This window comes from Peromyscus leucopus, chromosome 14 (assembly GCF_004664715.2).
Source record: "Peromyscus leucopus breed LL Stock chromosome 14, UCI_PerLeu_2.1, whole genome shotgun sequence".
Taxonomy (NCBI): domain Eukaryota; kingdom Metazoa; phylum Chordata; class Mammalia; order Rodentia; family Cricetidae; genus Peromyscus; species Peromyscus leucopus.
The window spans coordinates 67,556,222-67,582,390 of record NC_051075.1 but is presented as its reverse complement, the minus strand read 5'-3'; the positions used below and the strand labels follow the sequence as shown (position 1 = coordinate 67,582,390).

General features: G+C 38.9%; 1 protein-coding gene and 1 non-coding gene across 6 annotated transcripts in view; both read left to right on the top strand.

Annotated features, from left to right (window-relative positions):
* The window catches only part of Rps6ka5 (ribosomal protein S6 kinase A5), a 162,271-nt gene that overhangs the window by 58,269 nt on the left and 77,833 nt on the right, over nt 1-26,169 (top strand). For 3 of the 5 annotated variants that reach the window (XM_028886644.2, XM_028886645.2, XM_028886646.2), the window contains one exon: nt 14,873-15,091. The exons of 1 other annotated variant lie outside the window; for it this stretch is intronic. In XM_028886644.2, the coding sequence (XP_028742477.1) occupies nt 14,873-15,091 (219 nt within the window). Of the gene's footprint in view, nt 1-14,872; nt 15,092-24,433; nt 25,928-26,169 lie in introns of those variants that run through there. One more of the 5 variants, XM_028886648.2, reaches the window with a different exon arrangement.
* Nucleotides 20,208-20,310, top strand: LOC114705031. The gene has a single exon (XR_003736345.1). It is a non-coding gene; the product is annotated as a U6 spliceosomal RNA (small nuclear RNA).

Below are 26,169 nucleotides of genomic sequence, written 5' to 3'. Positions count from 1 at the left end.
TTCAATCTTGTCTTCTCCTTCTAGTTTCTCGGGAAGTCTTAAACATAACCCTTAGCCTAGGGATGTGTACTAGAATAGGAGAATGCTGATCATCACTTCTTTTTTTGTTTTGTTTTTTATTTGTTTGTTTGTTTGGTTGGTTTTTTTTCGAGACATGATTTCTCTGTGTAACTTTGGCACCTTTCCTGGAACTTACTCTGTAGCCCAGGCTGGCCTTGAACTCACAGAGATCGGTCTACCTCTGCCTCCCGAGTACTGGGATTAAAGGTATGCACCAGCTGCTGATCACTTCTAATAGGTTATTATTGATTAGAAAATCTCATAGTGAAATTGTATCCTAAGTTAGAAAAACAAAATTATTTAGGACTTCCATGTGAGGAGAGATTACTACTTATTTAATGTAATTGCTTACTTCGTTAGCATTTTGGGGAGTAATTTTAACTAAAGTAATATTTCTAAGAAAACACAATGGTGAACAATATTTTGTAAATGAAATGCTGGTAAGTTGAGATTTTTATTAGCAGTTATAAGACATTGATTTGAATGTTGCCTTAAGAATAACGTGTCAAGGCATGGCGCATGCCTTTAATCCCAGCACTTGGGAGGCAGAGCCAGGCAGATCTCTGTGAGTTTGAAGCTAGCCTGGTCTACAGAGTGAGATCCAGGATAGGCACCAAAACTACACAGAGAAACCCTGTCTCGAAAAACAAAAACAAACAAACAAACAAAAAAAGAATAACATGTCAAATGAAAAGAATGTATTCTTTATTTTCTTCTCCTAACTTCAACCATTGGGGTTCTGAATAAATAAGTAAGCAAATAAATTTTTTTACTGAAGTAAATAAAATCTCAAACAGTGTATTGTAGACTAGCAGTTATATTCTAGGATATACATACAATGAGTAATAAAATGCTCAGATTGCCTGATATATTGTAAGTGCTGCATGTTCTAGCTATTGTGGAAGCTAGAGGGAAAAGTGCTCTTCCTTCTAAAAGGTCAGTGTAGCACACTACTAGCTCCCAGCTCCCAGGTTCTCTTGCCTCAGGAAGTATCTTTTTTTTTTTTTTTTTTTAACACAATATTGAATTGTGAAGCTTAAAGGGAGTCCAGAAACAGGGACCTACAGCCACCACAGCACTTGGGGTCCAGTTGTCCCTTGCTAGTCCATTGTCCACAGGAAGAGACTTTCTAAAGTACAATTAGATCATACCAATTTCCTTCCTGAAAAATTTCAGTCATTCCTGTTTGCTTTTTTAAGATTGCTTGATTGGTTGGTTGATTGGTTGATTTGTTCATTCATATGCATTAACCTTTTTTGGGTGCTGGGCATAGATTAGTGGTTTTCTTTTTAAAGATACATTACACTTAAAACTTACAGTATATTGAAAGTTGAAATGAGGCTAAATATCAAAGTCTAGACTTTACCGACAGTGGAGTCTAATGAGCAGTACCATCTCTTCCTACCCTCCTCCCTGGGGCTCTCCTAAAAAGAATTATTTTTTCTCATGTGGATGGTATCATCGAACCACCAACAGATCTTGCCAGTTGTTCTGTGGAAGTAATGATGTATGCAATAGAGACTGCCTTTGGGTTGCTCATCCTAAATTCAGTGAACTGCCTACATAATGTAGTCTGTGATATATCTTAACCAGATTCTATAAACCAGAAATTACATGAAGCAACTTAAAGATATTTTTTTTTTTTTTTGAGACAGGATCTCACTACATAACTCTGTCTTGGAACTCACTCACCGTTGTGATATTGTGTCCCCCAAAATATTGTGCATCCTAATAAACTTATCTGGGGTCAGAGAACAGAACAGCCACTAGATACAGAGGCTAGAAAATGGTGGCACTCACACCTTTAATCCTAGCATTCCAGAGTCAGAGATCTACCTGTATCTCTGTGTGTTCAAGGATACAGCCAAGCATGGTGACTCACACCTTTAATACCAGGGAGTGATAGCAGAAAGCAGAAAGATATGTAAGGTGTCAAGACCAGAAACTAGAAGCTTTTAGTTGGTTAAGCTTTTAGGCTTTGGGCAGCACAGTTCAGCTGAGATCCATTTGGATGAGGACTCAGAAGCTTCCAGTCTGAGGAAACAGGATCGGCTGAGGAATTGGCAAGGTGAGGTTAGCTGTGGCCTGTTCTGCTTCTCTGATCTTTCAGCATTCACCCCAATAACTGGCCTCATGTTTGATTTTATTAATAAGTACCTTTAAGATTCATGCTACACATCGTGTTCTGGCCTCAGACTCCCAGAGTTTCATCTGCCTTTGCCTCCAGAGTGCTGGGATTGAAGGTGTGCACCATCATGCCCAGCAAGATACTTACCTGCTTTTTGATGACATGATAGAAGAAAACACTTTAGTCGAGTCATGTAAAAGATTGTTTTAAATAGTTTGATAAATTAGTCATCATTTGTCATCTTATTCTCTTAAATGTTTGGGAAGCGTCCCTATGAAAAACATGTTTAAAAGTGTATGTTCGTTAAATTGTCACTCAAAAATTTTGCATTTGTCACTCAAAAATTTTGCATTTGTGTATACCCATTATGCCTTATGCTTCAGTGTAAGCTTACAATGTATGTATAATTCCTAGAGGTTAAATGTTTATGATATTTTGTGCCATATGAAAGGTATTGAATGACTTTGTCTTTGTGGTATCAATAATAATTTTTATTTGTTATTGATGCCATATGAAGTTATGGAAACATAACTAGAAACAGCCCAGGGCCAGGTCTGGGTCCATGTGATTTATTCTGAGAGTGTTTTTCAGGAGAAGGAGAGTGAGGGAAATGTGATGAGTGGGGATGAGCCTAAGCAAGCTTGTGTCTTAGAGTCTAGATTTGGTGTGAACTCCTGGGTGGTTCTAGATAGGAAAGAGGAAGGAAGCAGGCTTTCTTTTCCCATGTATTTGCTGGCCACAGGCTGCTTGGATGGCAGTGAAATAGAAAATAGAGGGCATGCAAATAGAAAATGGGGTGGCTCATGTCTAGAGTGGGTCATTAGAAATGAAGGCATCTGGGATGTAGTATACCAGGCCTGGGGTGGGGGCTCATGGTTCACATCTGCATCCTTTGCAAATATCCATCAACTATAGCAGTTAAGATACTTTGATTAATAAGAATATGTGAACATTATTTATGAATATGCTGTCCTTGATTTATTTATGAATATGCTGTCCTTGATTTCTTGCTTCTCATTGGAAGCTTTTTCTTTTAATAAGATCCGTTGGGAATCAAATACATAGATAATTTTTTTCTAACCTAAACTTGGAAAAACTTATCCATGGAATTGATTCCCAGAGGATCTTATTAAAACTGAGTAAAACATGTTGGTTTTTTTTTTTTTTTCAGTTGTACCAATACTCTGAATTTTCTAGTTCTTTGGTACCAAGCACAAGAAATAGCACCTTATTAGTGGCTTTACCAACTGAAGAAAATGTGTTACTTCCTGTAGTAGCTGTTAGTTAGCTACCTATAGGTTCTCAGGGAGGGAGCGTGGGGCCTCATGAACACCTCCCTTCTCTATGGCAGAGTATTGATGGGTCCTGGTCAGATGGTCACATCTGCCAGGAGTTCAAGAGTGTGAACACCATATGATAGCAGAAAATCTGCATTCCACAATACTCCTCTTCTTTTTTTATTTATCTCCATGATGTCCCCTGAGTCCTAAGGGGGTAATAGCAATGCCTATTTATAGCTGAGCATTCAGCAGTCACTTTTTAGCACACTGACTAATTAATGATATGTGCAGTATTTACTGTCCACTGGAAAACAACAAAAGCTTTTGACTGCTAAAAACAGCACAAATCATGGTCACAAACATAAATATTTAGAAGGCAGTTTGAAGTTCATTTAGCAAAATAATAATAGGAGTTTCTACATTAGGGCCTATGACCTTCCCAGCTATGGGCTTTTGACCAGGTTCATAGTACCAGATGTGTGGAACAGGCCTCAAATCCAGTCAGAAAGTGTTTGACTATTCCTGTAGCCGACTTGCTGCTGTTCTTTCCTGGCAAATCAGTAGTGTTAGCATGCAGGGTCCACAGCTGAATAATGTTGCTGATGACTATCTCCCCACCCCCAGCAGCCAGTCTAACGCTTTCTGACACTAGACAGTGGGAAAGAAGCTTTCAGCACAATTCCAGCTTGAGTTCTTTATGTCCTATGACTAAAGCATGTGATGTCTTCAGCAGAGGGTCTTAGCATTTAGATCTAGTGGACACCCAACAGTAGTGGCAATACTCTCTGCTGTTTTGGGGCTTGAAGGTGCTTTAATTTTTTTTTTTTTTTTTTTAGTGTCACCTATAGCAAAAAGTAGGTATATTTTTGTCTTGTAACTCTGTAGCCAGTCTTTCTTTGGGCTGCCAGCTCCTGAATAATGACACGGAGACTTTTTATTAAGTATGAAAGCTTGGCCTTAGTTTAGGCTTGTTCCCAACTAGCTCTTAAAACTTAAATTAGCCCATTTATATTAATCTACGTTCTGCCACATGGCTGGTTACCTCTCCTTAGTACTGTACATCCTATTTTCTCAGTGTCTGGATGGCAAATCCCCTACCTCAGATTCTCCCCAGAGTTCCTACCTCTACTCAGAAGTCCCGCCATTCCTCTTCTGCCTAGCTATTGGCCATTCAGTCCATTATTAAGCCAACCAGAAGTTGACTTGGGTAGATGAGGTAAAACAGACACATCTTCACAGTGTACAAAAAGGTTATCCCACAACACAGCTCAATATTATTTTGGCATATGTGTATAAACACAAGATACACATACTTTTTTCACTAGTACTTAACACAGTGTTTTTATGTCTGCCAGGTCCTCTTCTGGTTAACTTAATCCCCAGACTACATAAAAGAGGAGTTGTTTCTAACCCTAGTGAAAACTGAGACAGTATGTTAAATATTTACCAACGTCACAGTTAGTAAACTGCAAATCTAGGCTTCAAACCCATGTAGTATGGCACTGGAATCTGTTCTTCACTCTGCATTCTTTCCTTCCCTCTTTCCTCTCTTCTGCTCAGATTTATTTACATTCAGATATACATGCATGTGTGTGTGTATATATATATATGAAGAGGAAACATGTTTCATTAAGTGCTTTTAGTATGCTTGATCTTATTTTCATTTCTCAATGCTTGGAAGACCTATTACATTGATATCATCATCTACTACTGATACATAGCCCAGTGTCTATAAAAACACTGGTAGACAGACTTTACAAGAACTGATGTTTATCAAATGACTTCTATATCATGAGCGTTAAATAATGGGAATGGCATTTTGGCAAAAAAAGATATTATTGAAAATACTATATATATATTAAAAAGTGACAGAGACACTGGGAGGTTGGTGCCTCCCAGCCCTTTGGAGGCAGAGCCAGGTAGATCTCTGAGTTCGAGGCCAGCTTGGTCTACAGAATGAGATCCAGGACAGACACCAAAACTACACAGAGAAACCCTGTCTGGAAAAAATAAAAAAGTGACAGAGGGACTGGGGAGATGGTTCAGCAATTAAGACCACTGGCTGCTCTTCTGGCCTCCATGGGCATCAGGCACACACATGATACACAGACATACCTGCAGGCAAAATACCCGTACACGTAAAATTGAAAATAATAAATATAATAAAAGTGTAACAGGAAGGGCTGGAAAGATAGTGAGTGGATAAAGGCAGTTGCTGTCAAGCCTGAGTTCGATCTTCAGGACCCACATGTAGAAGGAGAGAACTGACTCCTGCAAATCATCTTCTGACCTCCACACACATTAAGACGTGCAAATCCTCCCCTCCTCCCAAATAATAAATGTGCTGGGATTAAAAGTGTGTGCCACCATGCCCGGCATTGCGCTTAGTTACTTAAGGATAAATGTGATGTGACCAGCTGTGTCAAAACCTCTGCTTGACTTTCCTGTCATGATGACCTGACCCATGAGCTGTTAGCCAGAGTAAACCTTTCTCTCTTAAGCTGCTGGTGTCAGGGTATTTTATCACAGCAGCAGAAAGAGTGCCCAAAACAACATGGAAGCAGATGGGCATGGACATGTGGATTGACTTTTAGAGCTGGGAGTTTGTGCCAGGTCATGTTATATGTAGAAAAGCATCTCTTTTTTCCATGTTGATTAGCTCTTGAGAAGGGTGTGTGGCCAGGCCTTGTGATTACTTCTTACATAGTTATGGCAGAGTATAAGCAGAAGCTATATATAGATGTCACTATGTTAAGATTTTCCTGTTCTAAAATGCTAGCAGCTAGGTTTCCTGAGGTCACTTTCACCGGAGTGTAGCAGGAACTCAGATTTAACACTAGAATTAAAAGGGCTTACTTCATGACAGTCCACTGTCCTTCCTAAATGTCCAGCTATTGCTCTGTGCTACAGATCTAAATCACAAGATTGTCTATAAAGACCCACTTTCAACTAAGTCTAAGTCATCAACAGACACTTAGTAACACTCTAGACAACTCTTTTCTCTGCTGTTTTCCTGTCTGCTTGTTTGCTTATTCATTTTTTCTTTTCACGCACTTAGCATTGTATTTTTTTTCCACTCTCATATATTACATCTCAATCACAGTATCCTCTCTCTCCCCTTCCCCGGTCTCTGCCCACCCCCTTCCTCAGATCCATGCCCCCTCCATCTCCTCTCAGAAAAGAGTAGGCCTCCCTGGGACATCAACCAAACACCACATAATATGCTCAATAAGACCAGGCACATAACATCATATCAAGTGTGGATGAGTCAACCTAGTAGAAGGAAAAGGAATCCCTTAAGTAGGTGAGAGTCAGAGACAGCTCCCACTCCCACTGTTAGAAGTCCCACAAGAACATCAAGCTACTCAGCCATAACATATATGCAGAGGACATAGGTCATACCCCTACAGGCTATCTGATGTCTGCAATCCCCCATGAGTCCTGGTCAAATGATTCTCTGAGTCATGTTCTCTTTGTGTCCCTGACCCCTTTGGTTCCTCTGATCCTTCCTCCTCCACAGGACTACCCAAGCTCTGCCTAATGTTTGGCTGTGGAACTCAGCATCTGCTCCCATTCATTGTTGGATGAAGTCTCCCTGGTCTCTTTGGTGAGGATTCTGCTAGGCTCTGGTCCCAGAACACTGCAGGCAGGGCAAACTGGGTCAAAGGTTGGCTACGTTGATGTCCCAAATCCCTCCTCTTGAGGCCTTGCCTGGCTACAGAAGATGGCTGGATCAGGCTTGATGTCCTCCATTACTATAGGTGTGTTTCCTAGGCTTACTCTCACAGATTCCATGGAGTTTCCATTGCACTAGGTTTCCACCTAGCCCCCGGAATGCTCTTCAGTTCCAGTAATTTCTCCCAATATTGCCCTCCCCCAGTTGATCCCTCCTGTTGCCAACCCCACCTAGCCCCAAGTCCACAAGCAAAATCTATTTCCCCTTCCTAGGAAGATCCTTGTATCCCCCCTTAATTCCTCTCTGGGTCTGTAGATCATAGCATGATTATCTTTTACTTTACAGCTAGTGTCCACTTATAAGTGAGTACAAACCATGTTTGTCTTTCTCAGTCTGGGTTACCTCACTCAATGATTTTTTTCAAGTTCTATCCATTGGCCTGAAAATTTCATGACGTCGTTGTTTTTAACATCTGAGTAATACTCCATTGTGTAAATGTATCACATTTTCTTTATCCTTTTCTAGGTTGTTTCCAGTTTCTGGCTATTATGAATAAAGCTGCTGTGAACATAGTTGAACAAGTGTCCTTGTGGTAGGATGGAGCATTCTTTAGGTATATGCCCAAGAGTGATATAGCTGGGTCTTAAGGTTCTGGATTCCCAATTTTCTAAGAAACTGCCATATTGGTTTCCAAAGTGACTGTACAAATTTACACTTGTACAAATAGTGGAAGAGTGTTTCCCTTGCTCCATATTTCTCTCCATCCTACCACAAGGACACTTGTTCAACTATGTTCAGTTGTGCAGTGTGATAGATATAGATCTATTTGCATTTTTTTACGACCCAACATCCAGTTAGCCCAGCACCATTTGTTGAAAATGCTTCTTTTGTTTTCAGTATTTCTGGCTTCTTTATCAAAAATCAAGTGTCCATACATGTGTGGATTTATGTCTGGGTCTTCCAGTTGATTCCATTAATCAACATGTCTGTTTTTATGCCAATACCATCCAGTTTTTATTACTACAGCTCTGTAGTGCAGCTTGAAATCAGGGATGGTGATACCTCCAGAAGTTCTTTTATTGTATAGGATTATTTTTAGCTATCCTGGGTCTCTGGGTCTTTTGTTTTTCCATATGAAGTTGAGTATTGTTCTTTCAAGGTCTGTAAAGAACTTTGTTGGATATTTGATAGAGATTTTAGCATTGGATTTCTATGATGTATGAGTTCCAGAGCTATTTGCTAATGAAAAAGTAAGTAAAATCATACCTCGTCTGGGATTTTGTTAATTCATTGAGTAGTGGAAAGTCAGTGAAGTAATCCTATAATTAAATGTAAAAGTACATTTATGATAATTTTAATGAAAGGAATGCATTGAGTTATTAGAGTGTAAAATAAGAGTTATGGTCATCTGAGAAATTAGAAAAGAATGACTGAACCAAGGACTGCAGAAATAAGCCAAGTGTCAAGGCAGGAATGTGGGGATCGAGAGGATAAGGCAGCCAATTCAAACTTCTGAGGTTCTGTTAAAGATGCTCTGAATTTTAAGAACAATGAGGACTGGGGTGTTTTGAACACAGAAGGTTTTTTTTTTTTTTTTTTTTTTTTTTTTTTTAAGTTAGATGACAACACAAAAGATGTGTTTATCAGGTTATGGATGAAAGCAAGCTGGAAAGCATAGCTTGAAAAGTTGATGTGCCTGGCCCTGTTTAAAAGATTCTAATAATCCAGGAGGAGGAAAGGATTACATGTCAACAATAGTATAATCCTTTAGTTATTAGACAGTCTCTTGTTTGATGAAATTGAGACTTGTGGTTAGTCAAAGAAAGCAGGAATCATTAAAGAAGAATATGTATTACTTGGAACACTGTTTTTTTTTTTTTTTTACTTAAAATGTACCCATATACATTCATTGCCAATGTTTAGCTGCAGGCATATTATTTGAGAACTGGCTCGTAATGGTTTAGTTTGCTAAAAGTCACACTTGTAATGCTTCATCCAAAAGTAACAGTTTCAGATTCTTTGAAGTGGAGTAGGAACTAGACACATTTGAAGTAATCTGACTGCAAAGGCACCTTGGATTTAATTTTTTCTTGGCCTTTCCCACACCTAGTATTTTAGAAGTTCCTTTTTTAAATGTCTTACATTTATCTAATCTGTTCTGAACAATCAGCCTCATTTTTTTCATTCAATTTCTGTGGTTTATGTAATATTTAATGATAGTGTACTACAGAGCAACATATATAAAAAGCGTAAACCTGTAGGGCAGCAAGTATCAATGACAGGTGGGAAGCGTATGAGTGAAGCATATGGGAACCATAGACATAAGTGTTGATTATTCAGGCCCACTTGGAGAAAGAATGCCAGTCTTGGGAATTCTAAGTGCTGTTTAAAAAAAAAACCACACAATAGTTTGATATGAACTTAAATAATAAGAGGTTTGTACAATGTATAGTTTTAAAGAGCAATAGAAAAATTTTGAGTGACAGGAACAGGGGGCTCAAGGTGGTTGTAGCATTGCAATCACAGTGAGAAAAGCATGCCCAGGTTCAGCAACATAAGAAAGGACATAAGACGGAGGCTTTCTGAACAGTGGCCCTTAACCTTTTATGACCTGTGAATACTTCACTTAAAATAATGCATGTGAACAAAAATATAAAGTTTACATATCTTTAATTACATTTGATTGTTTCATTGTTATTTAACTTTCTGTGGCTATGATTAAAAAATCTCCAAGAACAATATAAAGGGAACAGTTATTTATTTGGCTTACAGTCTCAGAGGTTTTTGGCTTTGTTGATTCCCTAGTCCTTGGCTTCATTGTTTTTTTTAGAGGGGGAGGGACCTGTGAGAACAGTAAATACATCATGGTTGAGGGAGTAAATGACAGAGGCTGTTCACTTCATAGCAGACAGGAAGCAAGGAATGAGGAATGGATAGGGGACCAGGTATGATAAGCTCCAAATTTCTTCGACTAGTCCCTACCCTCTGGTTTTCACCATGAGTAGAGCTGTCATTGGCCACTTAAGTATTTAACAGATGAGCTTATGTAGGGCATTTTATATTTAAACTACAGTACTTGGAGAAGTGATACATTTATAGGTGGACAACAAAAATATTTTTAAACAAATTTAATTGAAATTTAAAATTAAAGATTACTTGAACATTTATCTATTTTGCGCGTGCGCACGTACGTGCGTGCGTGCGTGCGTGCGTGCGTGGGGGTGTATATGCACCTGTGTATCTTGGTGCATGTACCCTTCCCTTGTGTTCTTGCAGAAGGCATAGGAGAATGTTGAGTATCTTGCTGTATCCCTCTGTACTTTATTCCTTTGAGATAGGGTCTTTGAGTGAACCTGCAGTGCAGAAGCCTGGTGGGCCTCTGTCTCTTCTCCTCACAGTGCCTGGCCATGCCTGGCTTTTTTCTGGCACTGGGGATTTGAACTTAGGTCCTCATGTTTGTGCAGAAAATGCTCTTACCTGCTGAGCCAATTCCCCAAACCCTACTTGAACATTTTAATAAATTCAAATTCTATAAATAAAATGGTAATTGAATAAAAAAATTATGTAAAATTTCCCCAACACTGCAAATACATTTTCAATGTGTTTTCTTTCTTGGTGTGCTGATTTGAGTGATAAAATTTTTCCATAGTCTCAGGCATTTAAATAGGTGGTCCCTAGTTGGTGGCACTATTTGGCTAGGTTAGGAGGTGTGGCCTTGCTGGAGGAAGTATCAGTGGTGAAGAAGGCTTTGAGAGTTTAAGGACTGTACCATTTATAGTTGACTCTGCTTCCTGCTCACAGTTCAAGAAATGAGCCCTCAGCTTCTGCTTCAACTGCAGAACTCATACCTTCTGTTTGCTGCTGTCATACCTCCCCACCGTGACAGACTCGTTATCCCTCTGGAACTATAAGCCAAATAAACTGTTTATCATTCGTTTTGATCACAATGATAGAAAAATCATGTGGTTATTTTTGTTCAAGCTAAACTGTGGGCTACAGGATGTGATGTGCCATTCCATAAGCTTCAGTCCACCTACCTCCTGCTCACAGCTGTAGCTGTGGACACCGTCATGAGGAAGTGTGCATGCAAACTGGGAGCCACAGTAACTTCCAAATGGAGTTGCTTCTGGTGGGCATTTCTTCACAGCAGCGAGGAAGTAACAAATACACATGGCAGTAAGAATGATTGCCTGTTATTTGACCAGTTTACCTTGTCATCCTATGCTCTTTTATGCTTGTCTGGAGTGAAATACAGCTTTGAAAAAAAAAGATACAGGAATGAATGAAACAATGTTTACAAACGAACAGAACATGTCAGTGAACACTCCTATGGTGAGGTCTTAAGGTCATATTACTTTAAGATTGACTTAAAGAGTAAGGAGATTAAATGCTATTGCTTTTAAATATTTTGAAAAGTTATTTTAAAAAAGAATAACATTCTTATCCAGATAATATAGAAGGACCAACAAAGAATATTAAGAACAAAGCTTAATATGAAAACAAACAATATGAAGAACATTTTCTACCATTTAGAGCTGATCATCAATGAAACGATAAGCTACCCTGGAAAATTGTCTTATCTCAGAAGTAGTAACACTGGGTTCATTGCACTGTTAGAATGCCTCACCTGCATTGTGGTTTTCGTTTAACATCTGGTTTCTTATTTATTTTCTGATAAGATCACTCATTTTAAGGGACTTGGCAGAAGCAGAGCTAAGACTGTACACCTAGAAGTTGGGCTAAATTGGGTTAATGTGATCATAAATGAGGGAGCAATTGTTCTATATTTGAATTTCCTCTTCTATTAATTGAAATGATCATCCAGCACCTCTTAGGAAGATTTTTTTTTTTCTTTTTTGGTTTTTCGAGACAGGGTTTCTCTGTGTAGCTTTGTGCCTTTCCTGGGACTCACTTGGTAGTCCAGGCTGGCCTCGAACTCACAGAGATCCGCCTGGTTCTGCCTCCCGAGTGCTGGGATTAAAGGCGTGCGCCACCAACGCCCGGCAGGAAGATGTTTTGAGAACAGAAAAAGCTAATGTGTGTAAAGTACCTGGCAAGTACTCTGTTTTAGGTGCTTATACCCTGTATCTGTCACAGAATCCACATTCTTTTGTTACAAATATGGTGTGCTAGCAAGAAGCTGTTTCAGGTGTTTTGGTGATGTAGAAAGGATTCTTACATTCCAGAGACTAGATAGATTTTATAACTTGTAGGACCATAGCCTTTTAGAGATTGGAGTCTGGGAGAATGTAAGTTGGGGGTGGGTACTGTGTATGTATGTAAGGAGCATGGAAGCACCATGCCTGAGTAGGACTCTACTCCCTCCCCAGTTTGTATAGTGGCTGCCTCTGTTGGAAGATAAAGTACATCTCATTAGAATGCTTTCTATCTTGGTTTCATTGCTGCTGTACAAAATATGCTGTTCCAGTTTCATTCTTTAGGTTGATTGTTAGATCCTGAAAGTTGTAATTTTCTTTCTTGATTCACTTCAGCCTTTGAGATCTCAACCTGTAATTATCACATACTTAAATATAACACAAACTTTTCTGAAGTTTTTCTGTCTTCCAGAGTATGTTAAACATTTTATAGCACCAGTTTATTATACTCTAGAAAATCAGGTTTCTAGCATTCAGCAGGAATTTGGTTTTTTCATTCTTTTACAGATAGAGTGAGCCTGGAAGGCACTACTTGAATTTGCATCAGGGCTGTGCTGCTGCTGCTTTCTTTTCTTCTTTCTTTTTTCCTTTTCTTGTCTTGAAAATGTCACCATTATTATCCTGGGAATTTCTAAGAGAGAGAAAGGGAGTGAGGGAGCAAGGAGGAAGCCATAGAGCGGAGCCTCTTTTTTTCTGGGCCCCATGGACCAGAATCCTGGGGATGGAGGACTCCTTTGCCAGCTCAGGCAGTAGGACAGGAATGGGGCTGGCTCTTCTCCACACACTTGTGCATTTGTTTACCTTTTCTCTAGATCAAGTCTTTTGGCCAGTTCCTTAATTACTTGGAACTTGTTTCCTTATCTCTAAAATAGAACTACTGAAAGTACCCCTTCCCTGGTGAGGATTAAGTGAAAAGTGAAGTAGTGTGTAGAAGGGTGTGTTTAGCTGAGAGCCTGGCATGGGCTAGTCCACCTCAGTGTTGGAATCTTTCCCTCAGGATTAGTCTAGTCTAGCATCCATCTGTGGCATATCAAGTGTCACTACCAAGCTAGTTCTTAAAGAACAGAACTGAATCAGAGTGCAGAGTCCTTCCCATGAAGCTCTCTTACTCTAGTAGGTGGATGGTAATAGAATTATGGGCTAAATACAGGGAGCTATGAGCAAGGTAATAGTAACTGTGACCTGGATCAAAACTGAGCCCAACTCAAAGTGATCTGAGTACATCATTTAATTCCTGAAATAGAATTGAGCATAACCATTCCAAGACACATTTGAATTTCAAAGCCTTCCTCCTCCTTTTTCACCTTTCCTGCTTTCTCTGCCTCATCCTTTTCTTCTTCCTCCTCCCCCACTCCCTACCTCCTTATTCTCTTTGGGGAAAAATATTCAGGGAAGTTGCTCTTCCCACAAGGCTCCAATTCCTTCATTGGAGGAGCAGTACCACATACAGGATTGTGCCTCCCACGGCCTTCACTTATGAAACACATAATGAGAATGACCCAGGGAGCTGTAAATTATTTCTGCCTAGAGATTTAAAGGGGTTTCTATCTATATTACCTTCAGTTTGGGGTATTTTAACATTTGTTACCTGTAAAGATCTTGTTTGTTTTATACAATGTCTGTTTATATTGCTTTGGTTCTAAAAGAATAAATACAGAAGAACACCTGAAGCACTTCGTTTGTTTGTATGTATTAGACTCTTATTAAGAACTACCTTGGAGAACTGGGGCCATGGCTCAGTGGTTAAAGTGCTTACCATGCAAGTATGAGGGCCGGAGTTTGTGACCTGCCTGTAATTCCAGCAAGATTGGAGGGTGGAGAGACGATTCCCAGAGCAAGCTGGTTAGCAAAACTAGCTGTATTGGTGAGTTCTGGATTTGATTGAGAGACTCTGCCTAAAAGGTAGAAGCACAGTCAAAGATGATTCTGGACATCAACTTCTGACCTCTATATGTATGTGAAAAAGCATGTTCACACACATGCCAACATGCATACAACATACCTTATATGAAGATGGAAAAGGAAAACAATTCTTGGAGACTGGAAATAATGATACTCACTTGGAATCTCGGACGTTAGGAGGCAGGCCAGGCAGGGGCACATACTGAGACCCTTTCTTAAAATAAATAAATAAAAAGGAAAGGAAGGAGGAAAGAAAAAGAAGAGTGAATTCCAATAGCAAATATATACCTCAAGGTTTTATCTGATGTCAGAAATTTCCTAATTGTTCCTGAATTGGACTGTGGTTAGCTGACCATAATAACAGTTAGTTTCTCAGACCTAAAAATATTGAGAAGAGAATAATATTTAGAATGAAAGCAGAACTTCAACAGCAGTGGCTAAATATGTAAATACTGGAGGTTAGACCTAGAAATATGTTTGGTAAAAGGCAGAAGAAATTATCAAAGAACTATTTGAAACAGCACTGAGCATGCTTTTCCCTTGAAAGAGTGTTTTTGTGTGTGTGTTGGCTGGTTGCATTAATTTTATTTCCATAAATTACCATTTTGCCAATGTAGCATTTTAATTCTTTTTTTTCAGCTTATGGGAAATTTTTTCTTTTCTTTTTCAGCTTATGGGAAAGTATTTCTAGTTCGTAAAATAAGCGGTCATGATGCTGGAAAGCTGTATGCCATGAAAGTTTTGAAAAAGGCAACAATAGTTCAAAAGGCTAAAACTACAGAGCACACAAGAACAGAACGACAAGTTCTGGAGCACATTAGACAGTCGCCCTTTTTGGTGACACTGCACTATGCTTTCCAGACAGAGACCAAACTTCATCTCATCTTAGGTAAGTGACAATTGTTGTCATACTTTCTATGAGAACATTTTTCTTTAGGTCTTGAGGCAACATAGTATGGACTTAGAAGAAATTGTTTTGCCTCTCATTCTCTTTGTGGTGGCATTTCTGTTAGCGTCTTGCTTTGGAAGTGAGGTCCCCAGCATGAAGAAATTTGTATACCTCTTTTCCACACTCCCTGATTATTCAGTATACATTCAAGCAATGCAAGGAACTTGATGGCCAGGTGGGCTCTGATTTGTGCTTTAGTTCTCAAGAATGTGCAGGTTTGGGCTGACAGGACAGCTGTGTAATCCAATGGTTAGGCCTAGTCTCTGTCTTTCTCTATGTCTGTCTCTTTCCCTCTCTCTCCGAATCAAGATGTAGCACTCTCAGTTACTGCTCCAGTGCCTGCCTGTATGCTTTCCGTACTCCCTGCCATGACCAGGAAACTGTAAGCAAGCCCCCAATTAAATGCTTTCTTTTATAAGAGTTGCCTTGGTTATGATGTCTCTTCACAGCACTAGAACAATGAGTAAGACATTTCCTAACTAATATGTTTTTATTTTACTCAGTACTCAGTTGTTGACTTTATCTATAGCTGTCAAACAAACCACCTAGAATGGAGTAGCTAAACGATGATTTATTTTCTTAAGAATCTGGGGAGCTGGGAAAGGCATTTCTCACTGTTCTCACTTACATGGTATGTAGTAGAAGAGCTAGCCGGGTCAGAAGATCCATGGTAGATAGAGTTTCCTATCTGACAATTAGTGCTGTTGTTGGCTGGGCCACCTTGTTTCTCTCCAGTGTGGCTTCCCATCCTTTAGTACAGCGGGTCAGCTTCTTCATCCTGGCAGCTTGAGAGCAGCCCATGAAGTCTGCTGAGAGTGGAATAGTGGAGGTTGAACAGCTCATCCAGGAACTCAGGCAGTCTTTCTGTCAACACATGATCAGCCTAGATTTGTATCTTACTGGAGGGCAACTGCAAAGAGTTTGTGGTCAGCTACCAAACAAGTCTGTGTTCAGACATAACAAATTACAAATGGTTTGTCCAGTCAGGAAAACTTCCTTGCCTATGTCTTTTAGATTATTTTTACTTCTACTGCATTTTAGTATTTGGGAAGTTAGATATAAAGGTTAGATTGAAGTTAGACATTTGGAGCTGGACTATACAGTAAGAATATTTCATATTGTAAAGCTTTAGAAGAAATCTGTTATCTGGTTGTTACTAATTCAGAAATGCTAAAATTGGATTAGTAGATGACTATATGAGTCCTTCATTATAATTTTACATTTTCCCCCTTAAAAGTAAATACATTCTGTATGGTATTTTGAAACTATATGATTTTAGAATACTAAAGCATGGTTAATAACAAAACAAGTTATGTCATCTTCATACCAATTCTTAAAGATTTTCCTTGGTCTTTAAAATTTCTGCATAGTACTCCATTCCACTTCATTGTGTTCTTGTGTAGTTCCCTATGACTGGATCCTTAAGCTGTTGTTTGTAGTTTTGTCTTATGTTGTTCCTTCAGGGTTTAACTTATACATGTATTGTTTTCAAGTTTAATAGAAAAATCATTTGGGCAGAATCTGTATTGTAACCATCTGTGATTGTGTCAAATACATTGCATGCATGTGTGTGTTTCTGTACTTGGTGTATCATCAAATTTCTGGATGTTTGTGCATTTTTTAAATGGAGAGCAGTGTGTAACTGTAGGGTCAACTTTGTTTTTATTTTCTCTCCTGAGGCTGGCATCTTTTTATATTCTTGAAGAGCCATATATTATGTTCTGAGTTTGTATAGTTCTGAGAATTACTTATTTGTACTCTTTGCTCATTTTTTTTCTCAGATTCTAAGACCTCTTAGAAAGATTTGCTGTTTGTGATAACTATTTCCCCTTTCTTACTTTTTCACTTTTTTACAATGCTTTTATCAAACAAACTGAATTTTATATACAGTAGAATTTATTTTTAAAATTGTTCTTATGACCTCAATTTTGAGTCATAATTGAAAGACTTTTGTTCTCTTAAGTTTAGAAAGGAATTTGCTGGTTTCCTTTTTTAGTATTTGGGAAGTTAGATATAGAAGAATATCTAACTTATTTAGTTATTTGCATGGTTCTTGTTTTGGTTTGGAGAACTTTGATCCACATAGAGTTTTTCTTTGAGTATGACAAGAAGTAAGGATCCAGCTTTTTAGACGGCCACTCCGTTTTCCTGCATTTTTGAGAGAAAAGCTCATTTTTTACCCTGACTCAGGTTTTTCATCCATGATCGTTTCATGTGTTTGGATATATTTCTTGACCTTCTCTTCTGTTCGGCTTATTCAATAATGCCGAGCACCATACTGGAATACCTTTAAATAGGCATTACAGCGTATTCTAGTATTCAGTAATAACAGTTCTCCAACAACCCTTGCTTTTTATTGCTGATGGTCAGAACTTTATGGAGGGCTATTTCCTGTTATTTTTCCACATGAAATTTATAGTAAAATTGTCTTGTTCTAGGGGGAGAAAAAAAGTTGATAGTGGGTTTTACTGGTATTTCTTTAAATTAAAAAATGAACTTTAGCCGGGCGGTGGTGGCGCACGCCTTTAATCCCAGCACTCGGGAGGCAGAGCCAGGCGGATCTCTGTGAGTTCGAGGCCAGCCTGGGCTACCAAGTGAGTCCCAGGAAAGGCGCAAAGCTACACAGAGAAACCCTGTCTCGAAAAACCAAAAAAAAAAAAAAAAAAAAAAAAAATGAACTTTGAGCGAACTGACATTTTGATGAAACTGGCTAATCCTGTTCAAGAAGATGGTCGGTCCTTGCTTATAGGAATCTGCATCTGAGATCTTCAAGAGTGTTTGAACATTTTCTTTCTACCTGTCTGTCTTGGATTAATATCGAACTTCCAGTCATTGTTATTGTAAACACCACCTACTGTGTCTTACAGCTGAAGGCTTCACTTTTTTTTACAGTAATTTTATACCTTGAGATCTTACTGCCTTGTTCCTTCTCAGCCTGCCCTAGGACATGCTGTTGGTTTCTATGACTTTCCTGTATCTCTTATTTTCCTGAACATTTAACTCTAGGAGATTTATAGCCATCCCTGCTGTTTTTCAGGATGTTTTAGAGATTCAAATCTAGGCTAACATCAAGTCGTGGCTCACTGCAGAATGCTTGACAGGGCTTACTCCAAGGGGATAAAATTTGCTTGGTTGGCACAGGCTTCTCCAAATAAGATAATTATAATGATAGTAGTATCTTACCAGATGCTATCTGTGACATTTGTTTTTAGTAGCCAGTTATGGAATAGACTAACGTTTCTAACAGAACTGAGCATGTATGATTGCTTCCCACAATAAGCTTTAATTATAATTATCTCTCATTTGTTTATATTCTATCTGCCATTCTCTAAGTCAGTAGGCAGTACTTTTTCTGACCAGTAAAGGGCCAGATGGTAACTATTTTAAGCTTTGCAAGCTTTTCAGTCTCTTTGACCATAGATTGTAGTAAACAAATAGGCAGAGTACAGTTCCAAAAAAAATTTTACTTATAGAATTGGTAGTGGACTAGATTTTCCTTCTGAGTTGTTATTTGACAACCCTTGTTCTAAACCCATCTCTTGATGTACACACACACACACACACACACACACACACACACACACACACACACACCCCTACACCTGAGTGCGTACATGTGGAACCTAGAGGTTGTTGACATTAGTTATTGTGCACAGTCTATCTCCACCTTATGTTTTGAGACAGGGTCTTTCACTGAACCTGGATCTCATAAGTTAGGCTAGACTGGGGACTCAAAAGGCCCCATAGGGATTCTCTAGTCTTATCCTCCCCAGCTCCAGGATTATAGGTGTGTGCCTCCATAACTGGCTTTTTTATGTGGGTTCTGGAAGTCTTCCCATACTAGCAAGGCATTTATTCACTGGGTCATCTCTCCAGCCTAATTAAGTCACATTTGTGTTTAAATATTTAAAATGTTGCTCTGTAGCATTAATAGCTCTTTAGGCTTCATCTTAACTATATGGAGTTTCCCCCTTTATATTTCTTGCAGCTTTTCCAAATCTTCTAACATGGGCAGCTTACTCCTTTATAACTTTCTCTCTACCTGTGTTGATACAAGAAATATAAAAACATTTTCATCTATTCTGTCTTTTTTTGGAGCTTATATTATTTCAACAGAAATTGGAATTCTATGTGGGAAATAATCTGAACAAAACAGTTTCTCTTTTAGTAGTCTCTGAAAATGGTGATTTTTTTTTTCAGAACACCAGATGATCTTTGACTTTAATAATCAAGTTAACCAGCAGGATTTATCAGACATCAAAGAAGCAAGTTTCAAGTGTATTTATAAGGGTGATGCCAAGGAATATTCCTAACGAATGCAACATCAGTCTTGTAGACAGTTCTGTTCTCAGGTGTTATCATTTCAGTGGGAGTTGGATGTTTAAGACATTAGAGTTCACTTTTGAGTTTTAGTTTCGTCTCAGAAATTGCAAAGGTGTTGATGCTTGATGAGATGGTAACAATGGTTCATTGTGCATTGTAGTCACTAATGTCACAGAACAGACAGAAACTGCTGCCAGACGTTCCTTCTTTTAAGTAAATACAGCTAATTCTCAAGACTGAGAAGGCTTTCTGTGGTGGCTGTGATAAGCTGTAAGGTGTCACAGTATGGAGCGCGTGGGGGGAGGGTTGCACACGAAATGTGAAACAGAGAGGGTAGTGTGTGTGACTGGAGAGTGAAAACAGAAGAGAGGCTTTCCTTGAAAGCAGGAGGTTGGGATTGGCCTGTCAGCTCTGCTGCTTGCCGCCCACAGGTAGACACCACTGAAGCAGCTCTCTGGCTCCACCTGTGGTTCTGCTGGTGCATTCTTTGTGGGAAGCTGCAGTAAGGCGATGCCATGGGTTCTCAGCAGTCCTTTAAGCCTGCTGATATCTGCACTTGCTGATAAAAGCAAATGAACTTGAGGTAGTGGAGAGATTTCTGTAGCATTCAGCATTAAGTGCTGTGTACAGAGGTCATGAAAACCTGTACGTGTGCTCCCTTTCAACAGAGGGAGTTCTCCACTTTGCTCCAATACAAAGACTTCTTGCTAGAGATGTTAACGAGTGCCGGAGAGTACTCAATTCAGCAGCACATATACTAAAGTTGGAATGATACAGAGAAGATTAGTATCCTGTACAAGGATAATAGGAAAATTCATGAAGCATTCCATATTTTTAAAAAAGAGTGCCTTGAGAAAAAGTTGTTACAAATACAGCAGAATTTGACTTTTTTGTTTTGAAATGTACCAAGTGGATAAATAATAGTCTATGCTTAAAAGACAAAATTGTGATTGAGAGCAAGTATCATTTTTAACTTAATGAAAATACTGGGGTTTTTTTATTCATAGCAAGTCACTTTATTTGCAGTGGCTGTTCTCTGTTTAATATACACTCGAAAAGTTTTGATTTATGTTATCTGTTCTTCAGAACAACCCTGTAGATTATGGTTACTTATTTGTTTTTAATTTTTTTAATTTGACAGTTTCAAACTTGTATATAATGAATTTTAGTTATTCTCACCTCCCCATATTACCTTCCTTATTATCCCCAGCTTCTTCCACTGAAACCTTTCTTCTTCCCAATAAGCCTCCTTCCTACTTTCATGTCTTTTAATGTATGTGACCCATGGAATTTAAATGGGGCTTCTGCATGAGCCTGGTTAGGTTATTTACTAGGCAGCTTTATATCACCAAAAAGAGTGACACTCCTTTCCCCCAGCCACCATTAACTCAGTAACCCCTCAGGGAGGGGTGTGGCCTCATAAGCTCTTATCCCTTCTGTGATGAAATTTTGATGGTCCTAATCTTGTAAAGGTCACCATAGTTCATGAGTACATAGGTATGTCATGTTCAGAAGACATTGTTTTGCATTAGGCTTCCCCAGTATGGCTCTTAAATTCTTTTTGTCCTTTCTTCCATTATGTTCCCTTAATCTTGGGAGTGAGTATGTATGTATGTATGTATGTATGTATGTATGTATGTATGTGATATGCATGTCCTTTTAACTACTGAGCACTCCATAGTCACTTTCTCTGCACTTTTACCAGTTGTGAGTCTTAGTATTTTAACTGTGTGCACTACAAAAAGAGCCTCCTCTGTTGAGGGCTGTACTCATCTATGAGTGGAAAGGTAAGTATTTAGAAGGCAGTTTGGTGCTATGTATGTTTAGCAAAATAATAATAGTAGGTTCTCCTCTTGGAACTATGGTATCCACACCATGGGTTCATGGCTGGGTTTACAGTACTAGACAAGGGTTCCATTCTGTGTAGCAGGCCTTAAATCCAATGGGAAGGTGGTATGTTGCCCCTATAGCATTCATGCCAATGTTGCAACAATCATACCAGATGGATTGTTATTGTAGCTCATAGAGTTTATCTTTGGGTAAGACTCTAGATGACTTCTCTTCTAGGAACCTTCATAGAATCTCTTATACCTAAAGTTTCATCCCTGTCTTCTCTCTGTCTGTAATGGCTTATCTGACTTCACTGAAAATAAATCAGATCTAGTTGCTACAAACTCAAATTTTCTTCCACTCTCCTTCTTACTTTAAAATAATTTATATCTCAAGCTGGGTGTAGTGGTGCACGCCTTTAATCCCAGCACTCGGGAGGCAGAGGCAGGCAGATATCTGTGAGTTCGAGGCCAGCCTGGTCTACAGAGTGAGTGGCACCAAAGCTACACAGAGAAACCCTGTCTCGAAAAACCAAAAAAAAAAAAAATTCTTATCTTGGGACTGCCTCATAGATTGGCAGCGAGTAAAGATGTTGATTGTGATGGTTAGTGTTGATTGTCTACTTGACAGAATCTCCTTGGAAGATGGGCCTTCAGACATACCTGTGGGAATTATATTGATTATATTGATATGGGAAGACACACCCACTGGGTGACACCATTCCATGGATGAAATCCTAAACTATATAAATGTAGAAAGTGAGCTGAGCAGCAGCATGTATTTTTCCATCTCTGCTTCCTGATTGGATGTGTTGTAACCAGGTACTTCAAGTTCCCACACTTTGGCTTCCCTGCTATGGATTGTATCATTGAACTATGAACCAGAATAACTGCTTTCCTCCTAAAATTGTTTTTGTCAAAATATTTTATCAAAGCAATAGGAAAAGAAATTAAGACATTGGTAATAACAAGAGTTACAACTTGTTTTAGGACACACTGTTGATGTGGACAAAGTGATTTTATTTTTGATTATGTGAATATGTGTGTGGATTTGTGTATGTGGGTGCAGTGCCTAAAAAGTAGAAATGAGGGATTCAGACCCTCTGGAGCTGGAGTTTTAGGTGGTTGATAACCCTCTGACACCTGATGGGGGAGCTGGAAGCTGAACTTGGCTCCTCTGAAAGAACAGTATGTGCTCTTAGCCACTAAGGCATCTTACCAACCCCAGCTTCTGATTTTATTCATTCATTTATTCATTTATTTATTTATTTTGAGAAAGAACTTAATAAAACCTGGTAGTATTTACCAAATTCAATATGTAAATATGTTGTGACTCAGCAATCCAATTTTAGGACTCTGACCTAACCAAATAATACCTGCCCAACTGGATAAAATATATTGTAACACAAATCCTAAAAGGTCTTATTAGGGGCTGGAGAGATGGCTCAGAGGTTAAGAGCACTGGCTGTTCTTCCAGAGGTCTTGAGTTCAATTCCCAGCAACCACATGGTGGCTCACAACCACCTGTAATGAGATCTGGTGCCCTCTTCTGGACTGCAGTCACATATGCTGTATACACAATATATAAGTAAATCTTTAAAAAAAAAAAAAGTCTTATTAATAAAAGAAACTCAGGAGCCAGGTATTGGGGTGAATGCTGAAAGATCAGAGAAGCAGAACAAGCCACAGCTAACCTCACCTCGCCAACTTCTCAGCCCATCTTGTTTCCTCAAGCTGGAAGACTCTGAGTCCTCATCCACATGGATCTCAGCTGAACTGCCACTAAAAGCCTAAAAGCTTAAAAAGCCTCTAGTTCCTGGTCCTCAAGCCTTATATACCTTTCTGTTTCCTACCATCACTTCCTGGGATTAAAGGTGTGTGTCACCATGCCTGGCTGTTTCCAGTGTGGCCTTGAACTCACAGAGATCCATCTGGATCTCTGCCTCTGGAATACTAGAATTAAAAGTGTGTGCTATCTAACCTCTATGTTTAATATAGTGGCTGTTCTGTTCTCTGATCCCCAGATAAGTTTATTGGGGTGCACAATATATCTTGAAGACATTTATGTCAATATTTTCTTACTCTATTATAAGAATGAGAATGTCAGTACAAATGTAGGTTGTCTGTAGGCCAGAAAAATCTTAGATTTCTTTTCCAAGAATCACAAAGGAGAGGGATTTGATAGGAATGAGACAAATATTTTTATGGTCACTTTTAGATGTTTTAATATTTACTTGCTGCTGGGCACCACACTGGGTATTTTTCATATATCAACTCGGTTAAGTTGTTGCAAGCAGCCATACAAAGATTGATGTATCATGGTTGTGATAGAGATGAGGTGTCTTAAGCTAAATAGCTGGCATCTGAAGAAATAATGTGGAGTCTGTGCATCCAGCTCCTGTGTTACATTGGTGTGTCAGGAGAGGCAGCTTTATTTTAATAACAGATTGTGAAAAAAAATTGTGTTGTCTATTTTGTTACCTTCTTTTATTTTCCCAGTTTACTTTTCTTATTTACTCCTTAATAAGTCTTCTTGCCATATCCTCACGTTTGGGTCATTCCGCTGCTTAAAGTAGCGCACCCACTTTCATTTACTTGAAATGGGTGTTAGACATAGTAATTAGATTTTGGTTTTTGTCTGTGATAGCTGGATTTAAAAGGGACAGTTTTGTTCTGGCTCCTAGTTCCCATCTATTGTTTCTAACTCCATTGCATCTGGGCCTATAATGAGGCTTAACATCATGATGGAAGGGCATGGTAGAAAAATCTCCTCACCTCTAATATCCAGGAAGCAGAGAACAGTAACAGGAAGGGGCCACAGGCAAGATAACACCTGTCAAAGACATGACCACAGCATTACATTTCCTCTAACCAGGCCTCACCTTGCACCGTCTTCCAATAGTTTCAGATTTTGAATTCATCAGTGGATTATTAAACTGTTAATAATTAGATTCCTCGTGATGGCCGGGCGGTGGTGGCGCACGCCTTTAATCCCAGCACTCGGGAGGCAGAGCCAGGTGGATCTCTGTGAGTTCGAGGCCAGCCTGGGCTACCAAGTGAGCTCCAGGAAAGGCGCAAAGCTACACAGAGAAACCCTGTCTCGAAAAAAAAAAAAAAAAAAAAGATTCCTCGTGATGTAGTGCACTTTGAAAATGCCTGCATAAACATGCCTAGAGGTGTGCTTTAGTGTAATCTAGGCATCTCTCCATCCAATCAGATTGACAATCAAGATTAACTATGACATACTCAACTCCATAGTCAGGCTTCCTGGCTAATCTGTCCAGCCTACTCTATCTCATCTCCCGCTCAGTCTCCTCCTGTTCTGCTCTGCTACCTGTGCTGTAACTGAGCTAAATTATTTGCTTACTCCTCTGTAAACATGCATTTCCTGTTTAAAAATTTCTGTTTGAAAACTATTTCAGCATTTCCTAGCTGAGAATGCCAGAAGCAGTACTTGATCTCCCCAGCCCTCTGCTGTCCCACTTTTCCTGGAGTTGTTTGACTTAAATGAAATGATGTCTGTAAAATGCTTAGTGCCATCCCTGACAGATAGTGATCATCAGTGTAACTGTATTGAAATAAAGTCGAGAAAAGTACAAGATGGAGCTAGAACATCTTGTTGTGGTATAAAGAAGAAAGTGTAACGGGGGCAGAAGCAAAGCTCTCCCTTGTGGAATAATACTGACACAGAGAAGAAGAGAGGGAGTTACAAAATCATCACTCCACACGAAAGTGAGTGGGTGATAGTTTAGTGAGAAGCAGGATATTTTTGCATAATCTCAGTTCATTTCTTTAGAGTTTGCCAGTTGATTAAAAGGGGAAGCATAGTAACTTTATAGCAGAGAAACTTGGCAATCAATACTTTAATGACTATAAATGAATGACATGATCAAAATTAACTTGTGTTGGGAGAACTAACTAATCCATACTTCCCATGTGGTATAAGAAGATAGCTTCATCTTCTGGTATTTGTTCTAGGAGTTCACTACTTTCGTCTGATCATGACAAAACATTCCACATTGAGAACTGGCCCACATGGAAGGATGTATCCTCTTCAAACATGTCAGGAACAAGAAAAGAAAGGCAGAAGCTTACACATATATGTTCCATGAGTTCTGATGCATTGTGTGTGATCTTGAGCTGGATGTTAGGGTGGAATAATTCACTACAAAGAACAGTGGGCACATGACAATTTGATCAGGAAGTCTAGATATGGTAATGATATTTGTGTCATGTGGTTATGTGAGAGTGTCCCTTTGGAAAGTTGTAGGAGTAGAGAACAGTGTTTTCAGCTGGTTCAGGAAAGGTGCACACATGTTTAAGAGCAGAGAAGAGAATTCTACAGCAAATGAGCAAAATGTGAGTGTGTCGGGTTTTCATAGTGGGTTCATGGGATTCTTTGTACTGTTGCATGGTTTTGATGTTTGAAGTTGTAGCAAGCTGAACTTTTGTTTTTGTTTCCTTGCTTTATTTTGTTTTTATAAGGCCCTATTTGAGGCATTGTATCCTAGGAGAATCTTCAATAGTTCCTTATTTAGGAGCACTGTATGGAGTAATGGATTGTTTTCTGAGCTTCCTAGACTAAAGACAGGGACAGTTTGAGAACACCCTCAGGCTTCATACTGTAAGTATGTAAACAAAGTACAAATTTTCTAAAACCATGTTTTCCACGTTTGTAGCTTCCTGCTGTTTAGACTTTGTCCAAAGCCATAATAATAACATTTTATTGTTAATAATAGCATATTTTCTTGTTAAATAGCATAATAAAAATATGTATATATTATAGTACCTATTATATTATTATAATGGATTATACAATATTTCTCACAACTGAATATTTGATGATACTTGATTGTAAACAAAGTG